The 19,453-nt window shown below is 40.4% G+C and overlaps 1 protein-coding gene across 4 annotated transcripts in view; it reads right to left on the reverse strand.

Annotated features, from left to right (window-relative positions):
- Nucleotides 1-19,453, reverse strand: part of ADGRL2 (adhesion G protein-coupled receptor L2) — a 250,269-nt gene that overhangs the window by 185,780 nt on the left and 45,036 nt on the right. For all 4 annotated transcript variants that reach the window (XM_084852117.1, XM_084852116.1, XM_084852115.1 and 1 more), the window contains exon 2: nt 16,924-17,100. In XM_084852117.1, coding sequence (XP_084708243.1) covers nt 16,924-16,996 — 73 coding nt within the window. In that variant the 5' untranslated portion in view covers nt 16,997-17,100. The remainder of the gene's footprint in view (nt 1-16,923; nt 17,101-19,453) is intronic.

Genomic DNA, 19,453 nt, shown 5'->3' on the forward strand with positions numbered 1-19,453 from the left:
AAGCTGAAAGAGGAATAGGGAAAAAGAAATTCAAATTCTTCTGTGTACATATCAAGCCAATGCATTGTGCTTCATCCCACACATATCCCAGATTTTTTGTAATGTTTAAACTACTTTATTTGAAGATTTTTCAATTACAGAAGAGCACTGCATTAACCAACATTTCATTAACTACTCACTGCAAACATAACCACCAATTTTCACTTACATATTCTCTTTTCAGCATTACCAGAGAATGCATTCATGGAAGGTGTAACACACAATATATTACAAATTTGTGCCACCCTGCCCAACATGGGGGGTGGGGACAGGGGAGGTTGTTTTTGTTTTTTAACGCGTTTGTCATTGCCAGTATCACAACAGATTGACTCTAGAAGGCCTTCAATACATCCCCTTTTTAGAGTGAACATATACCAGAAACAGAAGCTATTTTCCCAAGACATCTTTCCTTCAAATTAGGGTACAAAGCGACCCTAATTTACACAGACATGTGTCCATTATAAGGAATTCCCACACTTTTATCAAACCACCCTTAATAAATTATGCTTCAGGGCATTTTCCTTGTGAAGCCAGTTGATCTTTGGCTACTGTTAACCAAAGCCTTATTAATTCACAATGTGTACTTAGAATATTCTCTTTTTCGAAGTAACCCAACAAAAAAACAGTGAGTTGTGTAATGGACTTTATAGAGCTAAGGATCCCTGCCTAGTATTGGATTACCTTTGTTGCTACATTTCTTCCAACATTTATTAGGTTATTTCTTCTTAATATATTTTTTCTACAGTATGAAACTATCTTGTCGCTACTCTAAAAGAAAATCCCTCATTGGTGGATGGTGAAGAAAGGCTGGATGAATTCCAGATTCATATCTCCTGGTTCATGAATCCGTTCTATTCCTTTGCCCATATAATTACATATGACCGTTACTTGAACCCATTAGCATGAACCCAGATGTTTGTACAGAAATATGACAGCACATTTGAAGTAATTAAGGGGAGACTTATTGAGGGCTAGTGTAGAGCTATGACTGGGAGCTGAAAGTCTCCAATTAAAATGCTACTTCAACCATAAACTCACAAGCCATCTCTCTCTTAGCACCATCCTTCCTATCCCACTCACTCTGAAATATGGGGTTAATAATACCAGCTTATCTTACCACGTAATTGTAAGGAATACTGATATAAAGTATATGATGCTCTATGAAAAAAAAGTGTTGCATAAACACTAAGCGTTATCATCATTATTTCAGTTTTGAAAACTGAAATAATACCTATTAAAAATAGGTAAACCCTTACCTATTTTTGCTTCTTTTTTCCAAATAAATTTGAAAAATATACTTTTTGCCTATTTGTAAATAGGTTTTATTCTGAATGCCACCTTGAAAGGGTTTAAGGATTCAGGCCGCCCTTAAAGACAGCCTAAAAAGAATTTTAAATGAAATAAATCAATTTAACATAGAAACTTCAACCACTTCGTTCAGTTTCAGAGTTTACATTGCACGCCACAGGAGTGGGGACACACCTTACTTGTTCCTAGAAAGTGTTTCACATTCTCTTTTTTAATCAAAGGAGCTGGAAGGGGGGGGGAAACGGAGAAAGTCAACGTAAGTCAAGAACAGGGCCCCCATCTATACTACTGTTGGGCTGCAACTCAAGTGCGTTACTAAGCTCAAAGAACTCCGAGCTTAATAAAAACAATTACACAGATGGACGCAGATACCAACAGCATTCTGTATGCTGTCCTATTGCTACATGACCACCTGCAGCCTTGCACTGTCCTGCGAGGTATTTCTGAAAACACCTGGGCAAGCTGTTTGCCTGAGATGCTAAGAGATAATTAGCAAATAAAACCGCTCCTGGCACCCCTTCAACATTAGTGTCAAGCCACAGCAGCAAGCTGGCACCTGGCAAAGAGAAATGCTAGATGCGATAATTCCAATTTACACATTCAGCACAACATTCCATCTGCCTGTCATCGGGAAACAGTTTCATATTCAGTGATAACACAGATACCCCGAAAGAATACTGTGTCCAATTGCTGACATGGAGATTCCGTGCACAAAGCAGGCACCAGCTGCAACTGCTTTCTTTGCTCATATGGTGAGGGTTGTTTTACTACTGTAATACGAAATTTGGAGCATGGGGTGAGTGGACGAGAACCAGGCTCTAAAGGTAAATCAACCAACAAAAGTAAACCATCAAGCAGGTCACTGATCAAAAGAGAAGGCCCACACTGCAATCATAATTTCATTTAAGTTTGATACTAAATAGAAATACACTGGCAATATAAACACAGCAACATGTAGAGCAACTCCAACGAGTTATTTATCATAAATTTGGACCTGGAAAAATGCTAGGCATCTGCACACGTAAAAGGTTGGAGATGAGGAATCAGTGTTGTCAAGAGCCACTGTAGCTTTGGAAATGGCTCTGTCCCCTTCTGCTCCAATTGTTTGGTGGACAGAATATGCAATCTCTAGCAAATAAAACCTGTTACCTTGTTATTTGTGGGTGAGAATCCCAGTTATGGAAGTAAGCTGACAAAATACATAGAAGTGTTAAATCTTCCTAAATATAGGTGTGATCCAACATAGCTGCACATTTATGCCCTTTTGGGATTGGATCAGTTGAGTCTGTTACACATGCCTTATTATAGGCCATGTTCATACAGAATCCTGTATGATTCTGAATGAGCCCATTTGCTCCTCCTGCTAACACAAGCAGTTAACAAAAAGAAATAGAAAGCTTACAATGATGTCTGAGCCCAGGATCCTGGTTTGTTGCTCCCAAACAAACCAGTATTCATGAACCAAGAACAAACCCTGGTTCACAATACTGCTTTGTAAGGGCGCAACAGGATCCCAGGTTCAGACAGCATGATAAGCTTTCTATTTTTGGTTAGTGTACCACCCATGTTAGTGGGAGGAGCAAGTGGGAACAAAAAGGCTGCATGCACCAACATACAACTTGCTCGCTGTTTTATATGAACACAGCCACTCTGTCTATGTTATGCAGAGATCATATTGAAATTATTGGATGTAAGGATATCTCTGAATGACTTAATTGGATGTTTTATTTCTGTAAATAATAGATTGAGATTTGTTTGTTTTTTAAAAATGGAGAAATGCTGACTAATGTTCTAAATTCTGATTTTAGTGGTATTTATGCTGGTCTATGACAATAATAAATATATTAATTATGACTTAAAGGTAATTAAGACTGGTATGTCAGTTGATTATCTATTCAGAAATCAAAGTGAAGTTCTTTGAGGTTTTGTTTTGTTTTTAAATCTCATACCTCTCTGAACTCTAAATACAAAATTCTAAGCCAACAGCAATTTCAGATTTGTTTTATGAAGATCTCAGTAAAAATCAGAGTTCTGGGATGAACCAACCAAATTAGATGAAATCACACAATCATCTGTTTCTTTCCCCTGACCTTTTAAAAAAAAGTGAAATAAGCGTTTGGAGCCAATAATTTTAAATAAAGGGCAGGAAGTGACTGCTTAACCTTTCCCACTTCAACTGTTTTTCTACTCAAAATGCCCCCCAAGCCAAAAGAATCTTTTCCAATGTGGCTAGAAGAGATAAAGGGGAGGGGGGTGAGACTGAAGAGACAGCCAAGGGGGAAAGAGTTAAATAATAGCCTCTCCTATCCATTGATCAATCTCCAAAGGATGTTTTCATTAAAAAAAAAAAAAATCAGGAGGGGGTGAAACTACATACAATTGTGTGCTATGTCTAGTTTGGGCCTAAGAAATATAAAGCTTACTGCTCATTCCCAGCCACGCTTACTGGGAAGAATGCCACTTCATTCCATAGCTGTGCACATACACCTAAAAATGTATGAACACAAGAACACATGTACTTTAGCATGTTACTGAGCTGCAGTTTCATGCTGTGCTTTTATAAAGGGAGCACACATACGCCACCACAATACTGAGTCCCACCAAGTTTGAAGGGACGTCTTTCCTCCTAGGTGTGCCTAGGGCTGCAGCCTAAAGTTACCAAATTATAGCAAACCATTAGAATTTAAAGAATTTTCAGTTTTATTCTAATTAAAAGCTATCTTTTGGGAGGGATGACAATTTATATGAATTATAAATGTGACACATTAACAAGACATCTTTGAACCATTAGAATAGAGGCCAAGGAGAACCAAACTTCATTTTCATCGTATTTGTTTCCTTGGTGCCATTTTCAGCAATTGTTTTTCAGCCTTAGAAAGAGGTTTCAATTTTCTATCCTTCCATTTGAACCTGCCTTAATCAGTTGAACAAAAGTACTCTAGGTAAAATGATTCCTTCAGTTGCCTTAGCTACAAATCCCTATAGTATACTATAATTGAAATCTACTCACGTAAGTTAGGAATAATTAGGACCCCAAATTAAGGCAAATAGAAAGTTAATTCAAACAGTCAGCTGCTGTCATTTAAATGGTTACGGGGTTTTTACTGTTGCTTAACATCTCTACATGTGTTAAAAATGCACCTCTGCTTGTTGCTTGGCATCACAATGATTTACTCAGATCAGAAATGGGGTCACCAGCGCTCGCCTCTAGCCACACCCTGATAAAGTTCATTCTCACTAAAGACTTCCCAGTCACTATCAGGTGATCTTTGCTATGAGTCCATTAGCAGCTCTCCAGAGAGAATGAAATACAGTAGTTCTGTGGTAAATAAAGCAGGTATCCCACAATATACTAGGACTGTGATCAGGCAAAAGACAGAAACAAACCACCCTACATTAGAAGAAATCTAAGGATTAAACAAGCTTCCTGACAGCTGCAAAGTGCAATAAGAAAATGCAATGGTGTATTAAAAAAAGCATCATGATACATGCACAGTCTGCAAATAATGTTTGCTACAGCTCTAGTGGTCTCACTATAAAGCACAGTTAACTTATCAGAAAGCTGTGTGTACTACTTACCCTACCATGCTGAACTCAACACTAATGAACATTAAAAGCAATTAACAGATATGGTAACTAGATGTAGTTATATCCTAGCTCAGCTAAGGGCTCCCATGGGAAACTGGATTGCAGTGGTGATACTGAAAGGGCCAGATCACGTCTGATAAAGTAAGATTACATCCAGTGTGGGAAGATCCCATCCAACAGGCAAGGCCCTGGACAGTTCACCATGGCAGGTATTGGCTGGAACTCACTCAAGAAGAGCAGTTGTTTTAGCAACATGCAGAGGCCTTCTGCAGCCTTATGAATAGCCTCTCTCATAACACTAGAACCTGGGTCATCCCATGAAACTGATTGGTGGGACAGATAAAAGGAAGTACTCCTTCACACAGCACATAGTCAAAGTCAAACTATGGAATTCACTACCAGAAGATGGAGTGATGGCAACAAATTTAGATGGCTTTAAAAGTGGATTAGACAAATTCCTGTAGGATAAGGCTATCAATGGCTACTAGTCCTGATGGCTATATGCTACCTCCAATATCAGAGGCAGTATGCCTACATACACCAGTTGCTGGGAAACAGGAGTGAGAGGGTGCTGTTGCACTCATGTCCTGCTTGTTTCCCACAGGCATCTGGCTGGCCACTCTGAACAGAATGCTGGACTAGATGGACCTTTGGTCTGATCCAGCATGGCTCTTCTTACCTTCTTATGAAGGCTGGCAGGTCTGGACCTGCTGTTAACCTTGCCCCGTTCTCAGGAGCTGTGTGCTTCTTAAAGGGCCATTGGGTGATTCTGCAGCTGCTGGCTCAAATGATGTGGGTGCAGTGAGGAGCCTGGTAAAGTCATGTCCTCTGGACCGGAAGTAGCAGATGATCAGCTACTGGATGAAGCCTTCATCTCCTACTCTGAGCCAGATGGGGAAATCAAGGCCAGAGCACATGACACATGAATGTGCTAAGTAAATAGAAATTTATGTTTATGTATACTGTTTAAATGATGTGGTTATACTGCAGGACCCAGTGTTCTTTAAACTCCTTTAAAGATGCAGTGTAGTTCAAAAAAATATTATAGTTCTAGAATGCAGATATATTCTAAAAGCCCAGGTATTGCCAAGTGTCCTGACTTCACTGCTACAATATGTGCAGTCTTAACTTCAGATTGCTTAATTCTTCTTAATTCTCACAGTCTCTTTTTAATAAAAACATCCTAAACAATGCGCCTGGAAAGGAAGTTATTCAAAACAGAATCTGAAGCTTACCCATAATTCACCTGACAACAGGTTATACAGATTATGAAGGCCAAACCCAACAATCCTTTAATATATGAAATCAAGTTTGTATTTATGATTCTGTATTTTATGATTTGCACTGTTGTTCTACTGTGAAACCATCCTAAGAACACTTTGGTGTAGACAGACAGGATAGTAATAATGAAAATAAATAAATAAATGTTTGCAAGCTTCTGTCAAACTTAATGGGCAATAACTTGCATCACAAACAACCAATTTGCCCCTTACTACTTTCCATGCTCCAACCTGTATGCATGCCAACTTCATCTGTTGCAAATTAAGTAATGAAAAAGGGCAAGAAACAAACTGTTCTTTTCTGTTTACTAAGAGAAGATTTATCTCAAATCCACTGAAATGCGTAATCAGTTCTAAATGGCCACAAAACCTCATTTTCCCAAACAGAATTATGATACTGAATATACAGTTGAATCTGGACTATATGATTAAAATTCATTTTACATACATCTTGTTCAAATAAGATTTTCATTTGACAACACAGCCAGGAAAAAAATTAAAAGCCTATCTATGGCACAAACACCAGAGAAGCGGGGCAGCTCTCCATTCTCAGTGGAGAAGACAAGGTAAAAAAAAAAAAAGGATACAGTCAGATCAGCCTTCCCCAACCTGGTGCCCTCCAGATGTGTTGGACTTCAGCTTCCATCATTCTCAGCCATGCCCCATTTAGTTTGTTTTCCACCAATCTTGCACAATTGGGGGTGGGGAGAAAGTTGGATGGAAATAATTTATTTTGCACACCTCATTACAAAGCAGCAGGGTAACATCTACAAATTAGCTTTCACACACACACACACACACACACACACACACTTTCACCTCTCTGAAATCATTAAAGCTTAATGGAAATGAGGAAGGTCATACTTTTTCTTCCTTAAAATAACAGCACTAATATCACCTGGGCATAGACAAATTGTCTACATATACTGAAAAAGAGATCCACCCAGTGAGCTTACAGAGTTACAACTGTATTTCAAAGAAAAGCCTGTAGATAGATAGAGATAAGGAAATTGCAAAAAGCTCTAGCACAACAGAATTTTCAGAGTTGGCAGAGAAGCTCAGGTTCCCTTTTGATACAGAGAAAATTTGAGACCCTCTCGAAACCTTGGGAAACTCAGTTTATTTAAGTCAGCAAAGTTTTGTCTTGAGTGTTTCTGGATTACTGCTGATTTGCTTATAAGAATTATAGGACTGAAAAACTGCCTTTTTTAAAACGAACAAAAGGTTTTAAAAACAAAATCAGATGCTAATCATAGCAAATCGAGGGCATTATACAGTGTTACAGATGTAACATTCCGAAGGTCAGCAACACCTTGCCATTCAATGAATCTGCCAAGCTCAATAAGATTTTACAGGAGGATAAACTAATGCTAAAGAAGGTGGACAACAGTGAATAAGAGGGAATAACTGACTTCGATGAGATGAACTTTGATTCCTTTTAAGGCTTGGATCTGAAACAAAATTTTGCAGCGTAAGCTAACTGCACAATGTAGAATTCTAAGCAAACTTCAATTCTTTAGGTACAGTGATAACAACATTATGTGAAGCTCAGTCTGCTGTAGAAAAAATAAAGAGCTCATCAGTACCTGAAGACTACTATGTTTATTGTATAGCGAGATTTTGTATCCAGTGCATGGAAGTGTTCTGGAAGTTGGTAGATAAATATTTTCAGCCCTCAAAACCTCCAAGAACTTGACCAGCTAATGTACCTTTGTAGGTAACAAAACCTGCTTAATACTGTAGAAATAAGGACCCGGTAGTATAACCAACTGTGTTGGCAACAAAGCACTACCACTGGAAAAAGAACTATCATAGAATCATAGAATAGTAGGGTTGGAAGGGGCCTACAAGACCATCGAGTCCAACCCCCAGTCAGTGCAGGAATCTAAGTCAGAGCATCCCTGACAGATGGCTGTCCAGCCTCATCTTAAACACCTCTGGTGTGGGAGAGCCCACCACCTCCCTAGGTCATTGGTTCCATTGTCGTATTGCTCTAACAGTCAGGAAGTTTTCCCGATGTTCAGCTAGAATCTGGCTTCCTGTAACTTGAGCCCATTATTCCGTGCCCTGCATTCTGGGATGATCGAGAAGAGATGCTGGACTTCCTCACTGTGACAGCCTTTCAAGTACTTGAAGAGCGCTATCAGATCTCCCCTCAGTCTTCTCTTCTCAAGGCTAAACATGCCCAGTTCTTTCAGTCTCTCTTCATAATGGACTTTATTTCCAGTCCCCTGATCAACTTTGTTGCCCTCCTCTGAACCGTCTCCAGCTTGTCCGCATCCGTCTTAAAGTGCGGTGCCCAGAACTGGACACAGTACTCCAGATGAGGCCTAACCAGTGCTGAGTAGAGGGGAACTAGTACTTCCCGGAATTTCAAAGCTATACTTCTATTAATGCAGCCCCAAATAGCATTTGCCTTTTTTGCAGCCATATCACATTGTTGGCTCATATTCAGATTGTGATCTACAACAATTTCAAGATCCTTCTCACTTGTAGAGTGGTTGATCCAAGTGTCCCCCATCTTGTAACTGTGCATTTGGTTTCTTTTTCCTAAGTGCAGAGCTTTGGCATTTATCCCTATTAAATTTCATTCTGTAGTTTTCTGCCCAGCGCTCCAGTCTATCAAGATCACGTTGAATTTTGTTTCTGTCTTCCAAGGCATTAGCTATCTTGCCCAATTTTGTGTCATCTGCAAATTTGATCAGCATTCCCTGCACTTCCTCCTCCAAGTCATTAATAAAAATGTTGAAGAGCACTGGGGCCAGGACTGAGCCCTGTGGGCCCCGCTCGTTACCTCTCCCCAGTTTGAAACTTGCACTATGTACATCTTTTCCTCGAAGGCTATTCTAGATTTGTAGTTTATTCATTTTATTTATTATTACATTTATGCCCAGCCTTTTTTCTTCTTGCAAGGAACCCAGGGCAGCTTTTTCTGTTCTGTGATTTTATCCCAGAGTACCTTGAATTTTGTACTAAATCCTTCTCCTGAACTCATTTATTAGGTAGTAAATTCCACTGACTTCAGTAGAACTTATAATTCAATCAGAAACATGATCATTCCAATCCAGTGTTAATGCAGCCATTACCCTATCACTCCATATTCTAGAACTTGAGGACTCTGATTTTCCTTTTACTCTGCATTGTACTCACTTTTGCTCTCAAATTACACCTCCACTACTACAGTATAAAGACATACTCAACCTTTGAGTACTTTATTATGTTATCTGTAAGATCTGCTGTGTTGTCGGCTGAATTTACATTTATGTCTGCGCAACATTCCTTAACCTTTTCACCTTTTAATTTTTCCTTGTTTTGTCATGTTGGTAGCTTCAACTATGTCCAAAATATTTCTATAAATAAAAAATTCTTCTTAAAAATAATAATAATCTGGGAGATCATCATGCTGGGAGACCACTCATTTTAAACCAGGGTTGTCCAGCACAAGCCATATGTAGGTGGCTGAAATGTAACCTTGAATCTTCAGGCAATATAAAACAAGAGCCAAATCTAGACTAAAAATGGCAGTAAAGACTCCTCTAACCAACTGTGGCTAACCAAGGTAGCTAAGCCAATTCAGTCTCATCCTAGTGAGTGATCATGGAGCTATTCCTTAGGTGATTGAACACGGTTATCACGAAGAAAAGTGGTAAATTGAAACAATACTTTAGAGGACTACAGAAAGCTAACATCTGGCCTAGCACTAGCAAACTATGCTTCAACCTCTTCATTGGACAAGTTTCAACATTCTTTTCTCTTTTTCTGTAACTATACAGAGCCCCATTTCATAAATGTTTTAAACAAAAGGGAAATCTTACAACGAGCAACCAAAGTTATGCACCCCCCTTTAATTCAAGATATAGAATGATCAAACTCAAATAATGAGCAAAGTTATATTAATATATTCTTTGATGACCAATGGCAAAGATTTCTAGTTAAGACACTAAACAATATTTGCTTCAGTGAAACACAAAAGAATGACAGCTCACAAACTGAAACTGACAGGATCATCATATTCTCTACCCCTTAGCAGTTTTCTGGCATGTTATAAAAAGTTGTTTCTCTTTTCTTTCATATACCTAGTTTTATCAGAGCAAGTCTTCCCATAAAGGGAATGTTCAAAAGGATACAGGTTACTTTCTTTCAAAAACCTATAGATACACACTGGGACTCAGTACATATTCTTGTTGCAGATATTTAAACACTTATTTTAGCATTTAAAATAGTCTCTCATTTTCACACTGCTAAGAAGGAAATGAAGTCTAAAAACACCAATCTTGGTTAATGCTTTGATATGTTAAAAGAAAAATGTGGATACACAGTGGTGCAGGGCATAAAGTGAAAGGCTTGGGAAATCCAAGTTCAAATCCCTGCTCATCCAAAAAGCTTGTTTGGTTGACCCTGGGCCAGTCAATATAATTCAGCCCAACTTACTTGACAGGGTTGTTGTGAAAACAAATTAGGATAACCCCATGTATACCACACCTGAGCTCCTTGGAGGACAGGCAGTATACAAATGGGATTTAAAAAATGAATAAACATGATCTGTGCCACCAGAGACCAAGAGTCACCACAGATCAAGTGCAGCATCCACTTGTCAAAAAGCCTCAAGGCTGTAGCTAGGTGTGTACTTTGAGCTGAGGTCCACTGTCATCTCATTCTGCTGCATAACTTTGGCCAGGTCAAATGGGTTTTCAGGGGGCAGTAGCAGTATCTCTTCTGTATCTGGAGCCTTATCACTATGAAAGCCCTTGAAAGCAAAGTGGAACAGTACAGATTTTTAACAGCATGGTTAATTCCACTATTATTTTGCAGGTTAGATATTTGCTATTTCATATGAAAAATCATCTGATATGTTATTTAAAAAAATCATACTACTCCAATAAAAAAACAACAAAGCAACTTTAAAGAATATGGAAAATTGCGAACATTAGTGTAATTCCTTTTTCATTTCTTCTGCTTCTGAATAGTTTCTTTTCTTTGATATCTTCAGATGCCATTAACTGTTTACAAACAGACTGCAAAGTCCTATCAGGCAGTTCCCCTAAAACAGTAGTGATCAATGAATGTACCACAAATATGGGTCATGTTTTTCTCCTGTCTTCCACTGTCCAGGTTGCTTTACTCAACACATTTGGAAAGAGTAACCGGCTTTGACTGGGTATGTCACAAAACAGAAGCGTCTCCAACGCATGTTTTGCACTGAGCCGGTTGTGGTGTAGTGGGTAGAGTTTTGGACTGGGACTCAGGAGATCCGGGTTCCAGTCCCCACTCTGCCATGAAGCTCAGCGGGGGACTTTGGGCCAGTCACTGACTCTAAGCCGAACGTACCTCACAGGGTTGTTGTGAGGATAGAGAGGAGGACGACCATGTAAACTGCCTTGGGTTCCTTGCAAGAGGAAAAAAGGCGGAATATAAAAGTAATATAAATAAATAATGTTTTGAGACAAAATGTGGCTTTTGTATGAGGAATACACAACTGTTTCAGAGTTATTCCAAAGAATCCAGATGGTGTTTTCCCAGTTAGCAAATCCATGTCTCGAATACCACCTTTCCCGGCACTCAAACTGCAGGGTATAGCTGATGGAAAGTGTGTGCCACTTTCCAAAATGGCAACTGCAAGTAATAACTACAGTAGCAAGAGTGATCTGGATTGTGGTTGTGTTAATAGCAGACACCTACTGGATTAATATCTGTGAAATCAATGCAGTGAAAACAGTCCCTCCTGTTATTCTGAGAAGTTTAAATATCTTCCCCATCCAAGACTGTGTGCTTCGGTTCTCCAAAACTGCAGTGCACATCTCCACTAATGAGAAAAACTCCCTCTCATCCTACACAGAGAGGTTCCTTCCTTCCCACCTCATCCCCATCACAGGGGGACAAGGACATCATTCCAATGATACTGTTTTAGTGTCTATAGTAACAAGGGCTTTTATTTTTGGCAATTTAGAAATCGTGAAAGGGATTCTTGGCTTGAAAGATGACATTGCAGATAAAATTACAACCTTTCCTGAACCATCATCTGCCTGTATAACTCCACACAACAGATTTAGGTTATTTTCACAACAATGAGGTCTCTGTCTCTCCGGCTCATATTTACGAAGGTACAAGTGCAAAGGAGTCAAATCTGTGGCAAGTCTTGAACCGGTGACCCGAGAGATGTTAGGCAGGAGTTCAGTCTTTATCACCACCCAGTTCTAAACAAAAGAGGTAATTCCACACTAGCTAAGGAAGCTTCTCTGCACCAATAAGTCACAGCAGGTCAGGGCTGCTCTTGCTTGCTACAGACAGCATTTGCTTTCTGCCCTTGCTTTGCTCCACCTCAGCTGCACCAAGCCCAATATCCTGATTCTTTCACCGTATTTAAGGAATTCAGAAAGACTGGGGGATCGCGTTATTTCTTCCTGGTATGCCTTCTTCTATTCAACACAACTTCACCCCATGTTCACCTTTGCTCCAGTTGCTTTTTCACATATGTTTTTGTCTGGTACAGAACAGCCATCCCTGAGCCTATTACACATTTAAGTGGAAAGACGACGCCTTGCAAGAATATCCAATAAAGTAAGATTCATTTCCCTGCTTTGGCTTGAAGCTACCTCCACATTAGTATTCCCTTCCAGAATAGAGAACCACAATATTTGATTTATTTTAAGAATTTGTAATTAATGTGGCTCCATTCCGTCTCCTCTTCCCAATTTCTTTCCCAGTTTTCTTGAAGTGAGAAGTGTAGGCTTTTTAGAAAGAATTCAATTCAGTGCCGAAGCATCAAACACTGCCTCCGGCAACTGCTGGCTACTAAGAGCAAGAAAAATAAGAGATGAGAACAACATGAATTTGAAATGCTACAAATGGAAATGAAAATTAGTTTGAAAATGGTGGAAATTTATCATTTCACTTCTTTTCTTCCCTAAAGTACACAGATGAGATTCTCCTTACTAAATACTGCTTGTTAAACAGCTCGAAAAGGACATCCTTTTTTTCTCTTTCTTCCTCAAGATTTTATCCACGCTACTTGATGCTGAGCTCAAATATTTATCAAAGCATCACTGAGGTAAGACAGGATGTGTGTTTCTTCCATAGCTGTGCAATTCTAAAATAAAAAGCTAACAGTATATCACCCCTATTCAGGTATTTGTTCTGGGTTCAGGAACTGTCATGAGCACAGTGAGATCCCCTATGCAGAGTATCTTCCCCATAACCTTCAACAAAAACAGGTGGAACTACGTGCACATCCTCTGTGTATTATGCTCCTCCACTGAAATGGAAGGGAGCCTTCAAAGATAAAAGCCAGCAGAAAGAATGGTGTGCACTTGCAGGAGGTCCCACATTAAAATCCTGGAATCTCCACTTCAAAGTTCAGGTAGCAGAAGATGGTTAAGGCCTCTGCATGACACCCTGTACAGCCACAGTCAGCCAGAGTAAACCATACTGGCTGGACAAACGGTCTGACCTGGTGAAAGTCGGTTTCCTATCTTTCTAATGCTGCTGTAGTATATTAAAGGTCTTTCCTATCACTAAAACAACCATGAAGTGCTTTATTAGAAGAACTCAGTCATTACTCAGATCAACTAGTGGTTACATGTGGGCACCTAAGCTCCCAATTTGCTTTTAACTTTTTTTTCCTTTGCAAAGGTGGCTGTACAAGGACATCACCTCTCATGTGTGAACTGCACTTCCACAGGAAAATAAAATTTCATCTACTACTAAAGACATAAAGGCCACCAGGAATGTGTGTATATAATAATCTCTGGCAAATCACAAATTACCATTTAATGGAACCACAAATGAGAAGTGTGTGTTTTTGGTCAGAATTGGCCTTCCAACAAACACTCCACCAACTCAGTAGGAGGATGAGCGGGAGGAAGGTTTTAAAAGTTGGTCAGGCAAACCACGCTTTCGAAGGGCAATATCCCCAGGGAGAGATTGCCAGTCTGCATTCCGTGAAATCTAAATTGGAGTTGCTACTACACTTTTTTTTATCCAATTCAAGCCCATGAACCGTGTCTTAGAACAGAGCCAACATTAAACTAAATAGATATCAAATGTAAAAGCTTTTTGCAAGATATTCACAGAAGTAAACAGTGGTGTTTATTGTTCAGCAGGCTTTGGGGAGAGAGATCTAGGAACAGATCACTTGGCATTCTGTGCCCTTTACTTATCTGTAAGGGTTGACACCTCATCCACAGATCTAGGAGCACAGTGGCACTCACAGATCTCCTGTGTTGTTCCCCAACACATTATGAGGAGAGCAGGGCTGGAATGAAAGGTGATGCTGACGAAAGACAACAGCAGGATCCCTTATGTAAAACAGTGACTACCAGTATTCACAGATCCAGGGGGAAGGGGGAGGACACTGTGGAGAGGTGCTAGCAGGGGGGGACCGTGAGAAACTTGATTATGATTTACAAACTCAGTGTTCTTAATTTTTTTTAAAGCACATTAGCAGGGAACTGAAGGACCAAACACTGCCAATTAGAATTACAGAGGCTGCAATCCTATGCATACTAACTTGGAAGTAGGGCCCATTAAATTCCACGGAACGTTTGAATAAATATGCATAAGATGAAACCGTTAGATATATATATATATTATTAATTATCCTGCCCTTCTTCCAAGGATCTCAAGACAACATAATGGGGCTACTGCAATTTATCCTGACATCAGCCCTGTGAGGCAGGCTAGACTGATAGAGTAAATGACATTTCGTTCACTTTGGGCGTAATCTTATCCAGATAGGCGGCTGCCTCCAAACTCTGAGGCGACCGCCTATCCAATGCAGGGCAGGAGAAGCACGGAGGGGATTGTTCCCTCTGCGCTTCTCCTGCCCTGCATTTTTGGCTAGACAGCCGATTGCAGCTGTCCAGCCGCAGGAGGACAAAAGTGGGGGAGGAGGCTGCTGGACGACACACTGGATGTGTTGTACAGGCATTTCTGCCCTCTCCACCCTATAACATCCCCAGACACGCCCCTTTTCGGCCGCTCCGCACTCCTCTTGCGAGCGCAGAGGATGGGGCTGTTCCGTGCTGCCTCCGAGGCAGCACCAAAGCAGAGGGAGGTCACTTCCCCGGGAACCGACCTCGGAGTGTAGGCTCCGAGGTCAGTTCCCGGAAAACAGCATATCCTATGGCCGTCTAGCTGCTGACTAGCAACCATAGGATTGCTCCCTGAGTGAACTAAATGTCAGAGAGGGGTTTCAAACTTAAGTTACCCTGGTCCGAGCCCAACACTGTTTGCTGCACCACACTGCCTTAATGTTTAGTGCTGTATCACTTTGTCTCCTGATCATGGAATGTGTGGTGGGGTAAAAGGTGCACTAAGAAAAATGTAACCATCTCACATTTTAAAGGCTGTAGCTAATCTGCCAAGATTTGTGTCAGTAATTCTGGTTTTTGGTTTTTTACAAAATATCTTTTGCAACTTGGCTAGTGTGAAAATTCCCTAGTGATATTTAAGTGACACTAAGAACAGTATCTGATTTTCATGCACTTCCAACAAGCTAAGAGAGAGATATCGTTGGGGTTTGAGGAGTGCAACTTGCCAGGTACTGCTGCCATGCAGTCTCCATTCATTTCAATTGAGTTTAGAGGGAATGAATGATGGCTGAACAGAAGCTTCGTTTGGCAATCAATGCCATCACACTGCCATGCAAATGTAATATTGTAGCCAGTGCTGTTGGGATGTTATGCTGGTGTTTCAGGGAAATACACAAATGACTAGATTTGTGACACCAATGAAGCTCAACAGTTTTGCTCTAAAAGAGAAGAAAAAACTATTCCTTACTTTCTAATTTAAGTCTAGCCATGTAACAGTACGTAAACAAAATTTAAAACTGCAGTGAGATTTGAGTTGATGGTGACCTGACCCACTTTTAATTTTACTTACCCAGTTCTGAAATTTATGCAGCTGACTTTCCACTAATGACTTGCCACTATAGGTCTGGCAAGTAAGAAAGCCATATGGGCACCAACTGCCCTCTCTTCCATGGGATCATACATATTTAAAGCTGCTATGTCCTGTGTTTATATAACTTGCAGTTTACTGGTATTCAAGGAAAGCATTTGTGAGAGGGCTAAAGGAGAGGAGTCCAAAAATAGATCACTGGCCACTCAAGGACAGTCATCCTGGCACTCCATTCGCCAGACTTGATGCTCCACTGTCATGCAGCAATTCACACACACACACACACACACACACACACGGGGCTATTTAGTTTTTATGGCAACTGCTTCATAGGTAAAGCAAAGCCTAAAAGCAGAATATGTGGAAAATCACTCTTTCACACACTTCCTTAACCAGCCAGACATCTGAACCACATAACGATGACTTAGAATTATACATGAAAAAGATATTCGTAAGAGGGGAAATAGTACAGAAGAAACAGAAAAAAACACAGGAAATTTAACCCAACAATACATCATGAAATAAAGCACATATTATATACCCACAAAGTATAATAATAATACTGATTAATATCGTAAGGATACAGAAGGAAATAATAAATTCCAAACATTTCCAAAATATTCCATCCAATGCCAAACTGTGTGTCTGACTGGCATCCTGCTATCAGAGTATATTTGAAGCATGAATATGGAGCATCAATTTCTGAAAGGAATTATGTTGTCCTTTTGGACATGTAGGGGTTTTCATATGTGCACCATCAAATTTGATTTTTGTAGTTTACTCTTTTAAGTTATACTTGAATTTATCTTACCTTCTGTACACTGCAGGAAGCTGACTATCAGAAGCAGCCAAAACCTTTTCATTCTGCAATCAGAAGCCACCATTATTGACCCCCCTTTTAAAGTATTTTCTTTTTATTCCGTAACGATTCCGGTTGTAAGTGTCCAGCGTCATTCAAGTGGGTGATCTACATCACTGATCTTCATAACTGGGGAGAGAAACGAAAAAGAAAAATATCAACTTGTGTTCATCAGTGTAACATCTTTTTAAATTACATGTAGATATCAGATTTCTGTTGATGAGAAAACTGGCAGTGGGGGTGGGGGTGGAACCAACAACTCTCCACTTCAAGTTACTGTCCAAAGAGAGTCCTCCGCTGGAAATCATGAGAAAGAAGTAGGTGTCAATGATGCTGGCACACCCCTGTGAGAAGCAGAGGAGCCAGGAAAGTGGATTTCCAGGAACTTTCAAGTTAAAACATGGTAAGACAACAAAAAGAAAACCCACAACATTTGTACAAAGGAAGCAGGGCAGCTGCCAAAAGAAACTAAGCAGGAGGTCTCTCCTCCACAGCCTCTTTGCTTCCCATTTGCAGGAGTAGTGCCATCTTTTGTGTTATGTACGGCTCTTCACCCCCTCAGACAAAAAACAGGAGCAGCAACAGTACAATCAACAGTTCCTGCCCCTTTAGACCAGCAGGTTGTCTGTGCCGAATTAAAAATATGTGGAGGCATGGCTTCTTGGGAGCCAAAAACAAATAACTGGGAGCCAGTGTGGTGTAGTGGCAAGGGTGTTGGATTGGGAGCCGGGGGTTCTAGTCCCCACTCAGCCATGGAAACTCACTGAGTGACTTTGGGCCAGTCACAGAATCTCAGCCCAACCTACCTCACAGGATTGTTGTTGCAAGGATAAAACAGAGAGGAGGAGGATCATGTAAGCTGCCTTGGGTTCCTTGCAAGAGGAAAGAAGGCGGGATATAAATGCCATAAATACATACATACAAATAACCAAAGTCTTGATAGAAGCCATTTGCCACTGACAGCAAGGCATAGAATTGCTGCTTATACCTCAGGGTTTAACAGGTGCCAGAGCACGCTGGAGCGTTATTGAAGCAATAATACTGTAAAGACTGTCTCTGAGGATGTGCAGGCTATCTCCCCTGGACAAGTAGTTATAGATCAAACACCTATATTCCTGGGATTAGAGAGAGGGACTATCATGCAGGCAAATATTTTCTGAGAAATAACCTCTGGGTCGGCTTTCCCACAAATCAAAATGAGCATCCTCATTAATTACAAGATTACACCGCACATATTACTACAAAAGGCTGCTGCCCAAAAAGCCATACAGAAACTAGTAACTGATACGTACCCATTTCTCTTCTCTACATTGAGAAGCAAACTGCTTTCTACAGGCCAGAGGGAGCCAGGCACAATGCATTTCTGGAAACTTTAATCTCTCTTTCAAAACAACATCTAGTGCTGAAGCTACAAAAGCAACCTTCCAAATGCAAACAAGCAGGTCTCCAATGTTGTCCACAGACAAAACAGCCTTGGTGGCCCTTGTTTTGCTCCCTGCGTTGCCAAAGAACAGCAGAGTCAAACCAACAATGTAAGCTCTGGAGCTGCTCTTTTTTTTTTTTAATCCTGCAAGCAGCCAGGGAAAAGTTCAGTCCTGCCAAATCCACCCTGCTGTTGCTCGCGTCTCTAAGTCAAGCTTCATGCAATAATGCCATCACTAGAGATTATAACCATATCTACAGGTTACAGCCCCAGTAGTTCCCTGGACCTGGAGCTGAAGACATGAGTTTGGACCTCTTGGTGCAATGAGCCGAGCTTTGGCAGTTGCAGACTCTTGTTGCTAGGTATTCAAACGAAACCGGGGGGGGGGGGAGAGAAGAAGGGCCTCCCTGACAGGATTTATGCACAGATTTGGACTATAAATGTAAATAAGCGCTACTGAATCCAGTGGAACTACACCAGGTTAAGTGACCTAAGGACTGTCCCTAGGAAGAAAACCTATTTATCATAAATTTCTATCCTGATCGTAAACACATTACTCAGTAGTAAACTCCGCCGATTTCAATGTGAGGGAAGTATGCTTCGAAAGACTGCAGACTGATCTTAATAGTAATGTCTCTAGCATTACTGTTTCACAATTACTGCACTTACCTATACTTTAACCACGGTGCTATGGGAAATAGTGTTAACGTGCATCAATACACATTAATACTATGGCTTTTAAAACAAAGAAGTGAGGGGGCTGATCATATGTATATGCCCTACCATTTTGAAGAGGATTGTAACGAATCAAGAGACAAGGCATGCAAGGAATCTCCTTTCTGAAATCCCCACTAGCTGATACTTGATTCCTGTGTAATCCCTACTATTAATTTACACCTTATTATAAATGACCATGCTCCAGCTGCCTTGTCCAGTCCTGGAAGGAACTACAGTAGGTGGACCAAAGTCCCTGGTTTGACTGGAAGAGAGGTTTCTTCTTCAGAAATCCCCCAGAAGCAAGACAGTTACCAGTTCAGTCCTAGAAGTAGCAGTAGGTCA

Source organism: Heloderma suspectum, chromosome 4 (genome assembly GCF_057233095.1).
Source record: "Heloderma suspectum isolate Gila_16-S chromosome 4, 16-S_ref, whole genome shotgun sequence".
Classification (NCBI taxonomy): domain Eukaryota; kingdom Metazoa; phylum Chordata; class Lepidosauria; order Squamata; family Helodermatidae; genus Heloderma; species Heloderma suspectum.